Source organism: Lonchura striata, chromosome 6 (genome assembly GCF_050655825.1).
Source record: "Lonchura striata isolate lonStrDom1 chromosome 6, ASM5065582v1, whole genome shotgun sequence".
Lineage (NCBI taxonomy): Eukaryota > Metazoa > Chordata > Aves > Passeriformes > Estrildidae > Lonchura > Lonchura striata.
Window position 1 is genome coordinate 28,612,627 of NC_140708.1, and position 17,151 is coordinate 28,629,777.

Sequence of the window (17,151 nt, forward strand, 5' to 3'; positions counted from 1 at the left end):
GCAGAGGCGGTGTGACCTTGCTGCAGGTGGCTCGTCCCTTCCAAAGTCCTGTCCTCTGCAGAGGCTACAGCAGTCCTGTAGCATTAAATTTGTGTCTCCCTGCCTTTGGGACAAGCAGGGACAGGGCTGCACTGTGGAGGTGCAGAGCTGTTGGAACAGGCAGCGGGGTGGGTTTGGGGGTGTGGGTGCAGGAAGAACCATGAATGATGGCAGCATGCTCAGCACGGGAGTGGAGCCAGCAGCCCTCGCTGTGCCTGTGACCTGCAGGGCCATGTGCCAAGGGCCTGGGCAGGCAGGAGCCGGCATCGGGGCGGAAGCCAGGCCCGGGCAGCGTGGGACGCTGGGACAGCACAGGATACTGGGGAGGAGCGTGGCCCAGGCTGGGCAGAGTCCGGCTGAGGCCCTGCAGCTGGAGGCAGTAAGACACCCCAGGGCCTCTGCTGGGGCTGCCCTTGGGGCCAAGGCTCTGCAAAGCAGGGGAGGGGGGTTTACCCTACAGGGATCCTTTGGGGGCTTATCTCTCCAGGGCAACTGGGACTGGGTTTTTGGGGTGGAGGGATGTTGTCAGGTGCCCCTTGGAGCATCCTATTAGACTGCAAGTTTAGGGGGATTCTCGGGGTTCTGCTCAGGGAGAGCAAAAAGTGCTGTGGTATCTGGGGGAAGAGGGATTCAGAACTTTTGGGAGGGCCTGGTATGGTTCCCATCCCTGTGGTTTCAGCCACCAGCCCACATTCCTGTTGCAGTGGCAGCTCCCAGTGGAGAGCAGATCCACCAGGAGGTGCAGGTAAGGAGTGTGGAGGGGAGCTGGGGAGGGATGGGGCAGTTGGGCAGGGGTGTGTGCCTGGGCTGCGCTAGAGTTCCTGCTGCCAGTAGAGGATAAAGCTTGTTTCTGGGCTCAGATGAAAATGCCAGGTGCAGTTAGCAGATTTCCTCCTGTTTCACACAGGGATGGGGGGTGGGGCAACCTGACATTCCCCTGCCCTTGCTCCCTGTACCCTTCTCAGTCAGAGAAATGGTGGCTGCAGCCTGCAAAGTTACTGAAAGTGGGAATTAAGCTCCCTCCTGCACAAACACATCAGTGTGTGTGAGCAAAGGGAGCTGGGAAGGATGGGGGCAAAGAGATGCCTGATCTTACTATAGTTTTTGGCTAGGTGGAAATGAGAGTGCCAGTGCCAAAGGATGTGAACATGTATAGGCTGAGTGCAGGCATGACCCCCATGGTTTAGAGCATAGGGACCTCCCAGGGCTCAACTTGGCACAGTTTAGTGGCCTCTGTCCTTCCCATCTCAGAACTACTATGGCAAAGAGCTGCAGAAGTCAGAGGACCTCAAAACCAATGCGTGCATCACGTCAGCCAGGCCTGTTTCGAAGCTGGTGAGAGATGCCCTGGGGCGCATCCATGAGGAGGTGGTGGCCAGGTAAACCCCAGGGTCTCTCCTCCCCTGCCACATCCCCATGGGCTGCAGCCCCTTCTTGGCTGTGCCATGGGGCACCTCCGCCCAGCTCAGCTCAGGATGCACCCAGGTACTACGGCTGCGGTCTGGTGATCCCCGAGTGCCTGTCATCATGTCGGATTCTGGACCTGGGCAGTGGCAGCGGCAGGGACTGCTTCCTGCTGAGCCAGCTGGTCGGGGAGCAGGGCCACGTCACCGGGATAGATATGACCAAGGGTCAAGTACGGCACAGATCTGGGGCTCCCCATCATCCTTCCAGCAGCACCTCACATCATTCCCGTCCTCCTGCCAGGTTGAGGTGGCGAAGAAGCACATTGCCTACCACATGGATAAGTTTGGCTACCGAAAGCCGAACGTGGAGTTTTTCCATGGTTACATGGAGAACCTGGGAGATGCTGGACTGGCTGACGACAGTTACGATATTGTCATGTAGGTGCCATGCAGGGCAGTCACCCCCAGTCCTGCTGCTTCCCGGGGCTGTGGGCTGGGTCTGCATCTTAATGGGTCACTTCTTCAGAAGCACTTGTTAGGAAAAGGGAAATCCCAAGCCAGAGTCTAGGCTACAGTCTGGGAATATAAACTGCCCTTTTCATGGTCGAATTGGTGTTTCCAAATCCTGTGTGAAGTGATGGGACACAAAGCAGCCGGTGGTGCTAGTGTGCAAGAGGGTGCAAATAAGCCTTGGTCTCCTCCCCACAGCTCCAACTGTGTGATCAACCTTGCCCCTGACAAGAGAGCTGTGCTGCGGGAGGCCTTCCGTGTGCTGAAGGTGATGGTGCTGGTGTCCGTGGCAGCAAAGCAGGCTTGGGGTGGCCCTATTGTTGGTCTGCCGTGAGAAGCAGCAAATGGGATCTGGCAGGCGTGGATGCGGGATGGGATCAGGGGAGGACATCTCTGCAGAGGGTCCCTAGCAGGGTAGGATTAGGGGGTTCCCAATTCTCCTTGCCGCTTTTGTCTCTTTGCTTCTTGAGGCCTCCCTTCACTCCTTGCTGTCCTCCAGCCCGGGGGAGAGATGTACTTCAGTGACGTCTACGCCAGCCAGCGCCTGAGCGAGACCACCCGGAAGCACCGGGTGCTGTGGGGTGCGTAGGGCTGTGGCATGGGGGTGCCATGGCATGGGGGGACTGGACCTTGCCTCCATTCCCCATGTCTGTGGTCTCGTACCAGGAGAATGCCTGGCAGGAGCCCTGTACTGGAGAGACCTGTACAGCATTGCTGAGGAGGTGGGGTTCAGCCCCCCACGTCTGGTCACCGCCAGCCCCATCACCATTGGTGACAAGGAGCTGGAGGGCATTGTCGGTGAGGATCCAGCCAGGGAGCGCCAGCTCTGGGAAGCTGGGGGAAGCTCTGCTGGGATCCCAGCCCAAGTGTTCAGTGCCCAAGCCACCAACCTCTCCCTTGTAGGTGACTGCCGCTTTGTTTCTGCAACTTACCGCCTGTTCAAGGTGCCAGGTGGCAGCTGGACAGGGCCAGGACAGGCCACCTACAGTGGCGGGATTGTGGGGCATGAACGAGAGCTGGTGTTTGATGCCAACTTCACCTTCAAGGTTTGGGGAGGCATTCCTAGGCTCTGTAGGGAAGAGTAAAAGCTGATGAAGCTGCTACTCAGCAGCATCCTCTGTGATCTAGGGGGCAAGCTTTGCTGGAGGGGATGGAGGGTGGGAGCTAAGAGGCTGTGTAAACCCAGGGGAGTGCAAATGTACAGGAAAGGGAGACAGATGCATGCATGGCTTTGTGGTAAATGTAGAAGTAGGACATCCATGGTGGCTTCCTGGAATGGTTTCCTGATGCTTGGGTTTTGTGGGGGTTTCTTCAGGTTTTGGGCCAAGATGTGCTCCTGCTTTCACTCTCCCCATCATCTGGCTGGGTGGCTGGAGTCCCCTGGGACACATATCCAGGACCCCAGTCCTGTGACCATCCCTCTGCCCTCAGGAAGGAGAGGTGGTGAACGTGGATGCTGAGATGGCTGCAATCTTGCAGAGCTCCAGGTTTGCGGAGAAGTTCCTGATCCGAGCTGGTGGAGCCAACGCTGCAGGACTGCAGGGCTGCTGTAGGAAAGGAGTGAAGGTTGGTAGAGGGCAGCTCTGTGGCTGGGTTAAGGAATTGGGACATGGGTGTCCCAAGCCATCAGAGTTGCTATGGGGTATCAGAAGGGCTGTAGCATGATATCAAGATACATGTGACTCCTTCTGGGCTGGGCAGAATCTCGTGGGATACCAAGAGTGATTGATGCCTGGTGCCTGAGTCAGGATAAACTGTACCCCTACCCAAGTTGGAGCCCTCCAAAGGGGGATCTGCTCTAACTACCCCAACATGTCCATGGGGACTGGTGAGGCTGACAGCTGGACTTTTCTGAGATCTCCCAAGGGGAGTCATCCTTCCCCTGAGGGGATTGCTGTGCACAGCCTGCCCCAGGGAGATGATGACCCATTCCCATGGTTTCTTCCTGCCCATTGCCCTCCTGCCTGCTGATAGAAGAGCAGATTGGCCCTGGCTGCCAACCCTGACCCTGTAGCACAAAACATTCTATCTGCTGGAAGCCTATCTCTTCTCCTTGGTGGTCCCTGAAGCCTGTAGATGGGCCAGGAGATACAAGTGAGATAATCCCCTGCAGCTGCATATCCCTGAAATACAGCCTCGTGCTTGGGAAGGGGAGATTTTCTCAGGACTCTATCCAAGTAAGAGGCATTTCTCAGATAAAAGCAGAGCCAAAGTCCCAGGCTTCTTCCTTGCTGCAGGAAAAAACAGCTGGAGTGACCCAGAGGCTGCCCCCCATGATAGCTAAGGAAGTGCCAAGTGTCATTTTCTCAGGTGCCTCTTGCTTCCCACTGGCCTGATCCTGCCCTGGGTTTTTCTCTGTCCTTCAGGAGAAAACCTGTGATCCCTTCCAGCTGCTGGAGCAGCTGAGAGCCCCAGGTCCTGCTAGCTGTTCTGGTGGCACCTGTGGTCCTCCAGGGTGCTGCTGAGTGGCAAGTGGTGTCCCCACACCACTGTTGGAAGTCAGTGGAATGAGAGGACGTGGCTCCAGTAACGTCTTCCACCAGAGAGCAAATAAATACATGTCTGAGCTCAAAGGTTGTGTTTGTAGCTGCCACAGGGCCGTGGGTGCTGTGCTTCCCTGGCAGGGCTGGTGGGGCAGGTTGTGCCTGGTTGCAGTGAGGTCCCATCCTGTGAGTCCCCTCACTGTGGGGCTGACTGTGGCTGCATGGCTTGGGCACACAGGCAGGGACAGTCTCTGTCTCACTTGCAGCCCTGCAGCCTGTTACAGGAGATGAGGGTTGCTCTCTCTTTCCCTGTGCAGCGCCACTGAGGTTTCTGTTTTCCCTGTTCTCCATCTAGCTGGAAAGCCCCGAGTCCCCAGCAGGCATTGCACCTGCAGAGTTTTGCAGGGAAATTCAGCAGTTCTGGAAAAGCAGAAATGCATCCAGCTGCATCCCACAGCAGGCAAAGAGCAAGGTGGGAGGGCTTTTAGGGTGTGGTGGGAGGTGATGGTCTGCATTCCTGCTGCCCAGCATGAATCTCACAGGACCCAGCCCACAGAAGGTGCTTGGGAAAGGCTGAGAGCTGCTGAACAGCTAAACTTAGAAATAAGGGACCATTTCCACCCCTTCTCACACAGTGATTTTACAGGAGGGGCCAAATTTCCCATCTCTGCCATTTAAGCATCAACTTGCTGTGGTATGAGGGAAGTTAAGAAGCAAACCCCAATAAAATTTGGGTTCAAAAAGAAACAGGCCAACACCAAGGATGCTCTGTCATAGCAGTAGCAGTGGCTGAGGAGGGTCCAGGTGTTCAGGACACCTGAAATTGTTCTGAAATTGTGTGGAATGACCTCACTGATGGGACCTTGGAAGGAAGGAGCTGTTTAATACACACACCCAACCCCCAGCCCTTTTTCAAGATTACTTACAAAGACTTCATCCAAGTCCCCAAACAGTTTATCCTGGGAGGATTGCAGCAATTAGCTCCTGCTATCAAAGACAGCTTTCCCAGTGGGAAGGGAAGAGCAGGTGGGGTGTGGGGGAGTCCTACCTGCAAATCCCTTCATTAAAAAGAGATGAATCCCTGGCATGGTCTTTCAACTTGCCTGGGTAGAGCTGCACCCACAGTGAGATCCCCTCTCTGTGCATACAGAAAAAGGCCACGGCTTAAATGCCACTACATTTGCATAGCACTATGTTTTTCCGAAATTCTCAGCATGTCAGGATGGAAGCAACTAAGAGAACTTGACTTTGATGTGGAGCATTAGAGGTCCTCACCAGGCTGTGGGTGCAGTGGTGTCCGCTTTGTCTGGCTTTACTTGTGCATGCACAGCCTTGGGTTTTTTAGCCCTCAGTGTATGAAAAGAGGAAATCCTGCAGCCCTATCCCGTGTGAGGGACCCCGACATAATTTGTCCAGCACCCCAGTCTGTATTTTGGTGATTGTTCTCCTAGTGTGAAGCTCTGCAGCATTGGTGTCCTCCCTTGGCAGGCAGAGAGGGTGTTGTGATGGCAGCATCCAGAGGTTGTGATGGTCTGATTCACTCTGAGAGGAAAGGGAAGGGTGTTGCTGTGGTTCAGGGACACCTGTCACCTCCTTAGGGGAGCAGGCTGGCAGAACTCCCTCAGGATAAGCTGAATGAGCTTTGGGACCAGGCAAGATTTGTGGCTACAGGCACCAGAGCACTGTGCTCTGCTTCACATCTTGGGTTGCCCTGCACAATTTATTCTTCCATTTCCCGAGCACTTAAAAAGCAGGGAGGCTGTTTTACCGCCTCTAAAGGATGTCAGCCACCACAAGCCACACTGGTTCTCCCACGGCTGTTTGTCTTTGGCTGTCCAGGATGCTGAACTGTTTCCTGGCTCCTTCACATGTGGTGGACATGGAACCGGCTGCGGGGCGTGTGCTGCCCGAGCTGGGACTGCGGCACAGCAGCCGAGGCCTGGGGAGCAGGCGGGCCCTCAGGGCGGTGGGCACGGCACACGGGGATTCACAGGTGCTTTCGTGGATCGGGGCTCCCGGCCCTCCATGAACTGAGAATGAGCGGAGCGGGGCAGCTGGGGCGGCTTTGGATGTCCTCAGCAGGAGCTCCAAGCCCCGGCCCCGCTCACCTCCCGGGGCGGCGGAGCAGAGCAGAGGTGAGGGAGGAGCGCGGCCGGTCCGTGCTCGGTATTTAATGGTTAATTCCGCCCTCAGGCGCGACACAGCCGAGGAGATGTCGGGGCGGAGGGCGCCCGGGGACCTCAGTGCCACAGCTCGGTTTCTTGAATGTCGCATGTACTGCACCGGCGGCGGCTCGGGGCCGACCGGGAACGGGCAGGGCTAGGAGAGCCGCCTCCGCAGCGGCGGATCCCGGCGGAGGCCCCGGGGTGCGCCCCGTCGGGCCGGGCCGAAGGGGCGCGGCGGGACCGCCAGGGGGCGCTGCGCGACCGCCGACGGATGCGGCGCGCGGACGCGGGGCGGCGCTCCCGGGCCACTGAAGGGGGCGAGCGGCGCGGCGGTCCGAGGGGAGCGGCGGCCGCCGTGGGCCGGGCGGGAGCGGCGGGGGAAGCGGGATCGCCCGGCCCGTTCGGCCGCCCTGTGCCCCGGCGCGGGCGCTCCCGGGACCGCTCCTGCCGCGCGCCGCGCGCGCCGGCCGCACCGCACCGCACCCCCATTGGTCGCGCCCCTCCTGAAGCTCCGCCCCCTTCGGCCCCGAACGCCGCCGCCATTGGCCGCGGCCCTGCGGCCGGCCCCGCCCCCGCGCGCCCGGCGTACACACCGGAGTCACGCGCCCCCGGGGCTGGGGCGGGGGCGGGGCGCGGAGGAGGCGCGGCCTGGCGCTGATTGGCGGCGCCGAGCCGAGGCCCCTCCCCGCGCGGCGGGCGGGGCGGGGCGGGGCGGGCGCGGGTAGAGGCGGCGCTGCTCGGCCCGGCTCGGCAGTTGCCGCCCGTCGGGTCCCGCGGGCAGCCGAGCCCGCGCCTCGCCCGCCGCCGCCGCCGCGCCCGCCGCCACCGCCGCCGCCGGGGAAGCCGGGGCACGCCGCAGGCGCCGCGCGGTGATGCGGGGCCGCGGCGGCGCCGAGCCCTGACTAAAGATGGCCGCGCTGCCCGGTGGGAACATGGCGGGGGGCGGCCGGGGGGCGCGGGTGCTGCTCTTGCTGCTCTTGCTGCTGCTCGGCGGCTGCCTGGGCCGGCGGCCCCCGGCCGCCGCCGCTGCCGCACCGCCCGCCGCCGTCGTGCCCCCGCCGGCGGCGGAGGAGACGGTGATCATCGGCCTGCGGCTGGAGGACACGGACGACGTCTCCTTCATGGAGGGGGGCGCGCTGCGGGTGAGCGAACGGACGCGGGTGAAGCTGCGGGTCTACGGGCAGAACATCAACAACGAGACGTGGTCGCGCATCGCCTTCACGGAGCACGAGCGGCGGCGGGGCGGGCGGGCGACGGCGGGGCCGGCGGGGCGCGGCGGGGGCGGCGGCGGGTCGGCGGGCAGCGGCGGGGCCCCGCAGCGCTGCGGCATCCGCACCTCGGACATCATCATCATGCCGCACATCGTGCTCAACCGCCGCACCTCGGGCATCATCGAGATCGAGATCAAGCCCCTGCGCAAAACGGAGAAGAGCAAGTCCTACTACCTGTGCACCTCCGTCTCGGCCCCCGCCGCCGCCGCCCTGGGGCCCGGGGCTCCCGGAGGGCTGACGGGCGCCGAGGGGCCGGCGGGACCCCCGCCCTGGGGTGAGACCACTTGGATCTACCATGACGGCGAGGACACCAAGATGATCGTGGGCGAGGAGAAGAAGTTCCTGCTGCCCTTCTGGCTGCAGGTCATCTTCATCTCGCTCCTCCTGTGCCTCTCGGGCATGTTCAGTGGCCTCAACCTGGGCCTGATGGCCCTGGACCCCATGGAACTGCGCATCGTGCAGAACTGTGGCACGGACAAAGAGAAGAACTACGCCAAGCGCATCGAGCCTGTGCGGCGTCAGGGCAACTACCTGCTGTGCTCCCTCCTGCTGGGCAATGTCCTGGTCAACACCACACTTACCATCCTGCTGGACGACATTGCCGGCTCTGGGCTGGTGGCCGTGGTGGTCTCCACCATCGGTATCGTCATCTTCGGCGAGATCGTGCCGCAGGCTATTTGCTCTCGGCACGGCCTGGCCGTGGGCGCCAACACCATCTTCCTCACCAAGTTTTTCATGATGATGACCTTCCCGGCCTCCTACCCCGTCAGCAAGTTGCTGGATTGTGTCCTGGGCCAGGAGATCGGCACGGTCTATAACCGTGAGAAGTTGTTGGAGATGCTGCGGGTCACCGACCCTTATAACGATTTAGTCAAGGAGGAGCTTAACATTATCCAAGGAGCCCTGGAACTGCGCACCAAGACTGTGGAGGATGTGATGACTCCCCTCCGAGACTGCTTTATGATCGCTGCCGAGGCTGTGCTCGACTTCAACACTATGTCTGAGATCATGGAGAGTGGTTACACCCGCATCCCTGTTTTCGAGGGTGACCGCTCCAACATCGTGGACTTGCTCTTCGTTAAGGACCTGGCTTTTGTGGACCCCGATGACTGCACGCCACTCAAGACCATCACCCGCTTCTACAACCACCCGCTGCACTTTGTCTTCAATGACACCAAGCTCGATGCCATGCTGGAGGAGTTCAAGAAAGGTGGGCTCGTGCCTGTGGTGGGGGCATGCTGGGGAGGTGCTGCTCGGTGTGCTCAGCATCCACCTGCTTGCACCAAGGGAGTTCTGCAGCAGGGCCTCGGGTCGCTGCTCACAGAGGGCTGTGGGAAGGTGCATTCTACGCTGTGAGTGACCAGTATTTAGACATCTCCCAGAGCTGCTTGTTCCCTGGGCCAGAAAGCTGATCCACGGCTGGGATGTGCCCCCAGCCTTTTTTCCCCCACTGCACTGGGATGTGTGTGTGGGCATGGTGCCAAGCAAGGTTGTTTTCCTTCTTGCTTTTTCCACTCATCTGTCTGTTATAGTGAGAACCACTGACGGGAATCTGCGCCCATTTCTTGGCTGTGTCTTCTCTGTGCTTTTTCAGCTGGCCTGACTGGGAGGAGTGGGTGGGCTGCTTGGTGCCTTTCAGGCTCCGTGCATACACGTGCTGAGATAAACAAGGCATTTTAGCTCCATTCATAGGCTCAGCCAACCGACTTCAGCTCTCTCCCCGTGTTCCAGTTGCTTTGACTGACACTTTGATCTTGTAACTCAAATCATTTCAATGTCTTAAAATGTATTCCAAAGTACCTGTTGGTGCTGCACTTCAGAGTTACAGCTCTTTTTCCCCAGGCTACCCTGTGCTTCAGGACCACAGGCTCAGCAGAGAGGTGACCCTTTCTACCTCTTTGGTGTAGCTTGTGTATTAGTGGCATCAGGATGGGACTGAGCTTTCAGCCTTTCTCTTAATTGTAGGTGGTGCTGACTTGACAAATGCATCTTAATTCGTGTTAGAAGGTCTTGCTTATGTGTAAGGAAAAAACATATTTTTGTTTTCCTTTTAAAATCTGTTCCTCTCTGCAAACCAAATAATAATGCTGTGTAGCCTGTGCAGGAAGGACCTTTCAAAGTAGTTGTTAAGTGAAATTTCAGGCAGTTTGGATGTGTGGACTCCTGTGCTGGAAAAAGAAAGGCTATTTGGAGTGCCACCAGAGTCCTGGGTTCATACCTGGGAGATCTGATCAAAGTACCACAGAACAGCTCAGTTCTTGGGGGGTGATTTGCTTGAGAGGGGAAATCGAGTTTACCTTTTAACTGCATAAATTACCTAGAAAAAAAAAAGCTTTGTGAATTGGTGCATGTTCTTTCTAGATAAATTGAAATTAAGACTTAAGTTTCAGTTGCTGTTTTGACCACATGCTAAGCTCTTATGTCAAGGCATTGGATCTTCTTCATCCTGTTTAACTCGGTTTTTGGGGATTTGGAGAGTTACCTCATGTTTATTTCATCTTTGTTTATAGAAGATGAACGTACTCCTGCTTTTTACTGACCAGTGCAGTGGTGGTTGTCTTTCAGCCTGTGTGTAGAGATGGGGAAATCTTACTTGGGTTTGGAGGTGTTGAAGGAGAAACGAGGGAGGGTCTCCCTTGGCTGTGGTTTCTACGCTGCAGGATCTGCAGTTTGGATGTGGGAAACTCAATGATGTCACTTAACTGTTGGCTGGTTAAAGTGGATTTTGCTGCATGTGTGAGTAAAGGGTGGTTCTTTTTCCTCTCTCTCCCTGTGGTTCAGACTCCAGATAGCACAATAGAGTTCTTAGCCTGTAGTGAGACCTGTGGGTGTGTTCTAGTTCTGTATGCAGCAATGTGTCTGAAGAAACGCATGTTATGTTGGTATGTTAAAGAAATGCATGTTAAATGCATGTTATTTTCCTGGTCTGAAAGGACAGAATGCACTCCTGTGTGTTTGCACAGTCCTTTTATTTAACGGCTGGGAGAATTAGGGCTTTAATCCTACGAGAGTGGCTAAGCCAAATTCCTCCTTAGAGTTCCTGAAACTGGTGCTTAAAATAGGATTCTTAAAAATTCTCCTGGGTGACTTGGAAAGTGCAAACTAGAGGTAACTTTCCCTGGTAGCCAGTCTCTTGCCTGTGTTAGGAAACATCTCAGTAGCACAAGTTCATGATGACTTCCTCACGTGTGTGTTCCCTCCTGCGATTGCTGAGTCCTGGAACAGTCTCTGTAGCTGGGAATTAATTCAAGCTCGTTTGAGCATACTTAAATGTTTACTCCAGAGTTATGATGCTGGTTGGTCTGTATGGGCAAGCCCTGTGTTAGGATCAGCTTTGTCCTAACTGGTTTCTCTTTAAAAAGTGCAGATATAGTGGAAATAAGTGGCTTCCTTTGTGTCCTTTGAAATGAATGTAAATAACTGATAGCTGGCTTGATCTGGCATAGCACAGTGTCTTTTGCAAGAGCTCTTCCAACTTTCTTCTTCAGAGCAACCTTGCCAAATTCCCATGAGAATGTACAAATTAAGGGTGAGAATCAAATTGCATGTTACTCTCCAGTAGAGTGTTGGAAATAAATAAGCTTACAGTTTTTAATCATTCCCTTCCCATCACATTGATCTTCTGCCACAGCCAGCTTGCTTCAAAACTCATAAGTGTATCTTTTTTGATACCTAAGCCCCTGCTACCACTGTTGGGTGCAAAAGGCAGTTCATGTGATAGTGCTACCAATTAAAACTTCAATTGATTTGAGGAGAGAGGATGGTTTTTTTTCTAATAAGTTTGATAATTCGCTGGGTAGGTGGGGTTTTGAAATTCACATTTTGGGCAGAAGCAAAACCTTCTTAACCTAAATGTGGAATGGAGGCTTAGAAAGAGGTGATTTAAAGCCAAACACAGCAGGATATACCTCCTTGTACTGTTGCAGAAGATGAAATGGATATTTCTGTAGTTATTCTAGTGCTTAAGCTGAACAGCTGGAGGATTTGGTGGTGGGCCTATTGTTAACATTGTTTGACTACAATTGCAAAATAAGTATCTGTTTCACTTCTATGCTGCCAGGCAAGAAACTTAATTTTAAGAGAGCTTCAGCACATTCCCACCCCCTTGCTGCTCTAATCTCCTAAAGTGTGAATAAACATGATTCCTGAAGCAGTCCACAAACAAACTTCTCCTCTAAAAAACATGCTTTACTTGCAAATAAATAAATAAGTAGCTTTTGAAATAGGTGTGTTTTTTTTGTTCTAAAAACAGACCTTAAATGTCTACTGGAGCTGCCAAACCCACAGGTTAAGCAGACTGAGTGCTTAACTTGAATTCAGTCATTCAAGTTTAATGCAAGGGAGTCTAAAGTACCTTTTGCACTGGCCTAGGAATGGACCTGCCTGACTTTGCTCACAGCAAAGAGGGATCTCATTTTAAATGAGTTCACTCCCAGCTCATCTCACGTTGGCCATTGCAGTAAAGGGGAGCAAGTTGTTATCTGCTGTGGATTTTATAATCTTTTTCATGTCAACATGTGCGTGGACTTAGTTGTTTTTTTTTTTTCCTTTTTTTCTGTTCCTTTTTGACAGTCTCTCTAGATCTATGCTTAAATGCTCTCTGGCACTTGCTCGTGGCCATTTTCACAGGCAGATCTCTGCATGTGTGATCCTAAGTCCAAGGCATTCTATTTCTAGCTCCCTGTTTGCTGGAGCTACAAAAATTCAGCTTGAAAAGCCTCATGTTGTAATACTAATATTTCAAGATTGGCCCACTTTCTGCAAGCCATTCTACAGCTGTGTTCCTGGTGGCCTGGATGGCTTTGGAGGGCAGCAGTTTCTCAGTTGGAGTCCTCCTTATCTGGGGACTTTGAGTCATATGTTTTGATCTTATTTATATCTGCTTCCACTATTTTTTTATACTACAGAGCAGAGCTTAATAACCTGTTGCAAAGAAGCCACAATAACTGTGCAGCAGTTCTGAGCTCTCATTTTCTTAATCACATGGCAGTCTTGAGAAAACTCCTAGATTCCTTACTAAAATAATTGCCAACTAGACCTTAAAAGTTTTTTTTTTTCCCTAAAAGCATTGTCAGATTCAGCTTGATGACACTTTCTTCAGGCTCTGTTGGTCTCGTATTGTCTGGTGTTAGTTGCATGTGTGTTTGGTGGTTGATTTAGAGTGGACGTTGCGGGAAGGTATTGTCCATTTCTTTTCTAGTTCCTCCTCCCCCTTGAAAGAAAACCAAGTCCCAGCAGCCTGAAACTTAAACCTCTGACTTTTGAATGCAGAGAGGAATACCTAGACCTACTTCTCTTTAGAGCACATAGATCCTCTTTTTGGAAACAGGTAGGATAGCAAGTGATTTGTAGCCCAGGGATCCAAAGCTCTGCATTACTATTGTTGGTCTTAGGCTTTTTTTTTTCCCTGTTATTAGGTCACTTGGTTTGAGGGGCTTTTTTGTTATTAGGTCACTTATCTTTCTGGTACAGCTCTAATCCAGGTTTGTAGGTGGCTATTTTCCTAGTTCCTTTCAAGTTTTATGACCTGCTGAATCTGAGTCCAGTTCTTCCTTTGGGTAACTTTGATTTAGTAGGTCTGAATGCTCACTTTCCAGTTTATCTAGCAGGTTGTCTGTCTCCTGGGCACTTTTTCCATGTAACCCTGTGACTGCAGTATTACGAGAAACTGGAAGAAACTACATAAATCCTTTCTGGGATTATGAGAGGCACGTAAAACTTCTTGGAAAACAATATCGTTTTCAAGACTACTTAGCTAACAAAAGGCGCCTCCTCTGATCCTTTTTGGGAAATTCATATAACAGAGAGAGCATTGAGGAGGTCCCGTGTGGAGCCTTTTCTGTGTGAAGAGAGTAGGAGAGTGGTAGGTGGGAAGGAATTTGCCACCAAGAAACAGAAGCCTTAGCATGCTATGCCTGCAGATTTATTCCCTGAACAAAAATTGCATGTGGGGGTGGGGGTTGCCTCGTGACAAACTGTTCCTTGGCTGTCTGACAGCGCAGCACCCGCAGGTACTGCATTGCCAAGAGCTTTGCTGGCCTTGCAGGGCTCCTGGGGGATGCGTGCTCGTTCCGCTGGAGAGCAGCGGATGTGGGTTACTGCAGGCAGCCCTGCTGCTGGTATGCTGAGGGAGAGGCTCCAAGGGGAATGCATCAGGGAGCAGCTCCAGTTCTTCATGGACTACTCCCTACTAGGAACATTTTATAGGGACCTGGTGACGAGAGGCTACTAGAAGAGCAGCTTTGGTGAGGAGCCTAGCTGAGGAGTCCTTCTGCTGCTGAGAGTAGGAAGAACCATGTTTCAGGTGGCTGCAGGGAGAGGAGTAAGTGAATTAAATGACTTGAGCAGTAGAGGTTTGAGTTTGATGCCTGTGTTAGATACGGTTCTTTGATTGCTTTTTAACCAATTGTTCACAGCTCTTGCCATTTGACAAACACAAGAAGTTGCCTTTTCCTCCCCTCAGCTGTTTGCTCAGTTAGCAAATGTTTTCCTGTGCTGAAGCTGATGGGGAATGAATTCCACCACAAGTGAACCATGTTCCTATCTGCTTTCTCTGTGTCTGTAGAGGTTATCTGTAATAGGCACAGATGTAAACTTCAGGTCAGTCTGTGCAGCCAACAGCATTTCACAGCCAGTTTTGGAGCAGGATAGACCAAAAGGCAGAATATCATCTTCTGAGGGAATTCATTAGTGTAGGAAACTGATTAGGTAGTTTAACCATCACAGTGGCCTTCCAGGTCTGAGATTTTTTTTTTTAGTTTTGTTTTTTTTTTTCTCTGCTGACATGAGGTTCTGAGGAGCAGAACATTTTCTCAGTGAACTTCAGTTGACTCTGAGGGCATAAGAACAATAACAGCAAATCCTCTTCAGTAGGTAATTTCTGACAATGGCTGGGGCTGCTTAGAGAAAGTATTCAAAAAGAGGCAATTTGTTTTGTCCCCACGGAAGCTTACTGATCTCATCAGACTGTGATTCAGGAAGTTCTGGGACTAAAGATACTGTCTTTATTAAATAGGTCTAGATGCTTATTTCTCTCTGTGAGCATGTCTAATCAACATTTGAACCTTTGTCAGCTACTGCACAGAAACAAACATCAATAGTGGGTGTCTCCTGTCTGTAGCTATGTAGTGCTAGTGGCAGAGGGAGGTGAGTCTAGAAGTACATTTCTGATTTTCAGTTCTGTATGAAGCCATCCAGAGGTAGCTTTTGTTTTGTCAGGCTTACGGTATCACTCTAGCTGGTAATTTAGGAAATGAGGGTGTGAGCCACCTCACGCTTCATATGTGTTATGAGCCTGAGTCTCCTCCCTGTTTTATTGAAAAAATCATTCTAGTGGGGGTTATTAGGCTGCTTAATTTAGAGCATCAATGCCACTAGACTGTGACAGGATCTACTCACCTTCCTGGTATCATCTGGTGTCAGATTTTGTCTTGCTCACTTGGAGAGCACACATCCTAGTGCACAGGAATTAAGACCTGGAGTATTCAAAGTCTCACTACTTCACCTCCTTTAAGCATTTAATGTCTGCTCAATGTTAAGAGTCCTAAGTCAGTCATACAGCAGCTTAGTCAGGATCAAGTAGGATGAGAGTGAAAGCAATGGCCAAGCAGTGTTGAGTGAATCTAGAGACCACCACGGTGTGCTTTTTTCATTAATACTTAGAGCTCACTTTTGCATTTGCTTATGTGCCTCTAAAGTGTTGTGGTGCAATTGCCAGTCTAGGTAGGCCAGTGGCACTTCTACTGTTGAGTCCCTTCCAATTTCACTAATGAAGCTTGTAAAACTAGCCCTCAACACAGGGTACTCTGAACCATACCCTAGGGAGTGCGACCTGGCACTCTTGTTAATTTGACAAGGTCCTGAATTACAGCCTACCAGCTACAAATAGGAGTGTAAATACTTGATGCTAATGAGCTCCTGTCCACAGCACATGGCTAACAGTCCATACCAGGTGGTTAATCCAGTCTGGCTCCTGCCAAGGTCACTGAGTCATTTCAGGACTATCAAGTGATGGGGTTTTGTTTCACTTTTCACCAATATATAATCATAGAAAATAAGATGCATAAATCTGTCATTAACCTTCTTCTGGAGGAATGCACCTTTTCCCTTGGCCAGGAAATCTGCATGGCCCAATAGTTGGTAGAATAAACTATGCTGTGAATAAACTAGGGCTAAGTATGATGATACACAAAGCATGCATGGAAAGAAAGACTGGTTAAAGAACTATAAGGGTTCATATGACCTCATCACTTCAGTGTAGGTGGTCTTATACAGAGGTTGATGTAGGGAAGAGAAAGGAACGGCTTGGAACAGGTGAGGTGTTCCTATAGAGTTCTAAGTAGCTTTTTGTACAACATGGAGTAATAAAGTTCTGATTCTGTAAAACCTGCTGTTACAAGTTGAGGCAGAGGAACTGAAGTTTTCCTACAGCTTCTTAAAGAAGCCCCCGAACGCAAAACCAAACACCAACAAGACACCCACTGAAATCCCCCTCTAATGTTCTGACTCCAGGACATCAAGCAATACAGTGTCTTTCACAAAGTGAGCTTAAAAGGACCAGGTCCCTGTTTGATACTCCAGCTTGAAACACAAAGTTTCAGTAGCAAAGGAGAGATCCATCTCCTTCATGTCTCCATCTCTCCAGTGAGATCCATCATGCTTGGAGAGGAATTGAATGTTCTTTGGACTTGCCACTGGAGTTGCACATACCAAATGTTCTTAACACAGGTCAGCTTATCTTTGCATTCTTGGTTCTCAATAATAATGAAGCTTTGATTCTTTAAAAATTGTCTCCATTAACTCTTTCCTTTTTTTTTTTTTTGTCCTCGATTACTCAGAAGTGTTCTCTTCCCTGTTTATGGCTTTGTCTGTAGTAACTTGCCACTCTGAAGGGTCATAGGTGGGGCCTTTGGGAATCTTTGAGCCATTGTTGTCATATTTTCTGTTAAAATTGTCTGGGAGCCTTCCAGAGTTTTGGTAGACCGACAGTTTTCACTGAAGTTGAAGAATAGCTTCCAAGATTTCTCACACTTCCATGCTGTCTATGGGGCATTGTATAGGTTGTTTGCCTTTGAGGATTGGGTTGTTGTTGCACACAACCTGTAATGCCAGAGGTGTTTCTTTGTCTGGGTTGGCTGGCATGTTGAAATTGGGATTCTTACATGGGTGTTTGCGGTTATTTTTGTGATTTAAAAACATTACTCAGACTTGCTCTTCACCTACTGGTGATGATATCTGCTTGAAAGGACTAGTGAAAGAATATGAGAAAAACAACTTG

The 17,151-nt window shown here is 52.1% G+C and overlaps 2 protein-coding genes across 7 annotated transcripts in view; both read left to right on the top strand.

Moving 5' to 3' along the window:
* Positions 1–292: 292 nt before the first annotated feature.
* Positions 293–4,528, top strand: AS3MT (arsenite methyltransferase). Of its 5 annotated transcripts, XM_021536228.3 has the most exons (11): positions 293–418; positions 744–784; positions 1,291–1,418; positions 1,525–1,675; positions 1,747–1,883; positions 2,154–2,223; positions 2,455–2,536; positions 2,622–2,753; positions 2,859–3,001; positions 3,387–3,521; positions 4,322–4,528. In XM_021536228.3, coding segments are annotated over exons 1-11 (1,119 nt in total). In that variant the 5' UTR covers positions 293–417; the 3' UTR covers positions 4,421–4,528. The 5 variants fall into 5 exon arrangements, with proteins under 5 accessions (XP_021391903.3, XP_085439806.1, XP_085439807.1 ...); XM_085583680.1 differs by having other exon boundaries at positions 2,622–3,001; XM_085583681.1 differs by having other exon boundaries at positions 2,622–3,001; positions 3,435–3,521.
* Positions 4,529–7,496: 2,968 nt separating this feature from the next.
* Positions 7,497–17,151, top strand: part of CNNM2 (cyclin and CBS domain divalent metal cation transport mediator 2) — a 110,939-nt gene continuing 101,284 nt past the window's right edge. For both annotated transcript variants that reach the window (XM_031505272.3, XM_077784677.2), the window contains exon 1: positions 7,497–9,084. In XM_031505272.3, the coding sequence (XP_031361132.1) occupies positions 7,512–9,084 (1,573 nt within the window). In that variant the 5' untranslated portion in view covers positions 7,497–7,511. The remainder of the gene's footprint in view (positions 9,085–17,151) is intronic.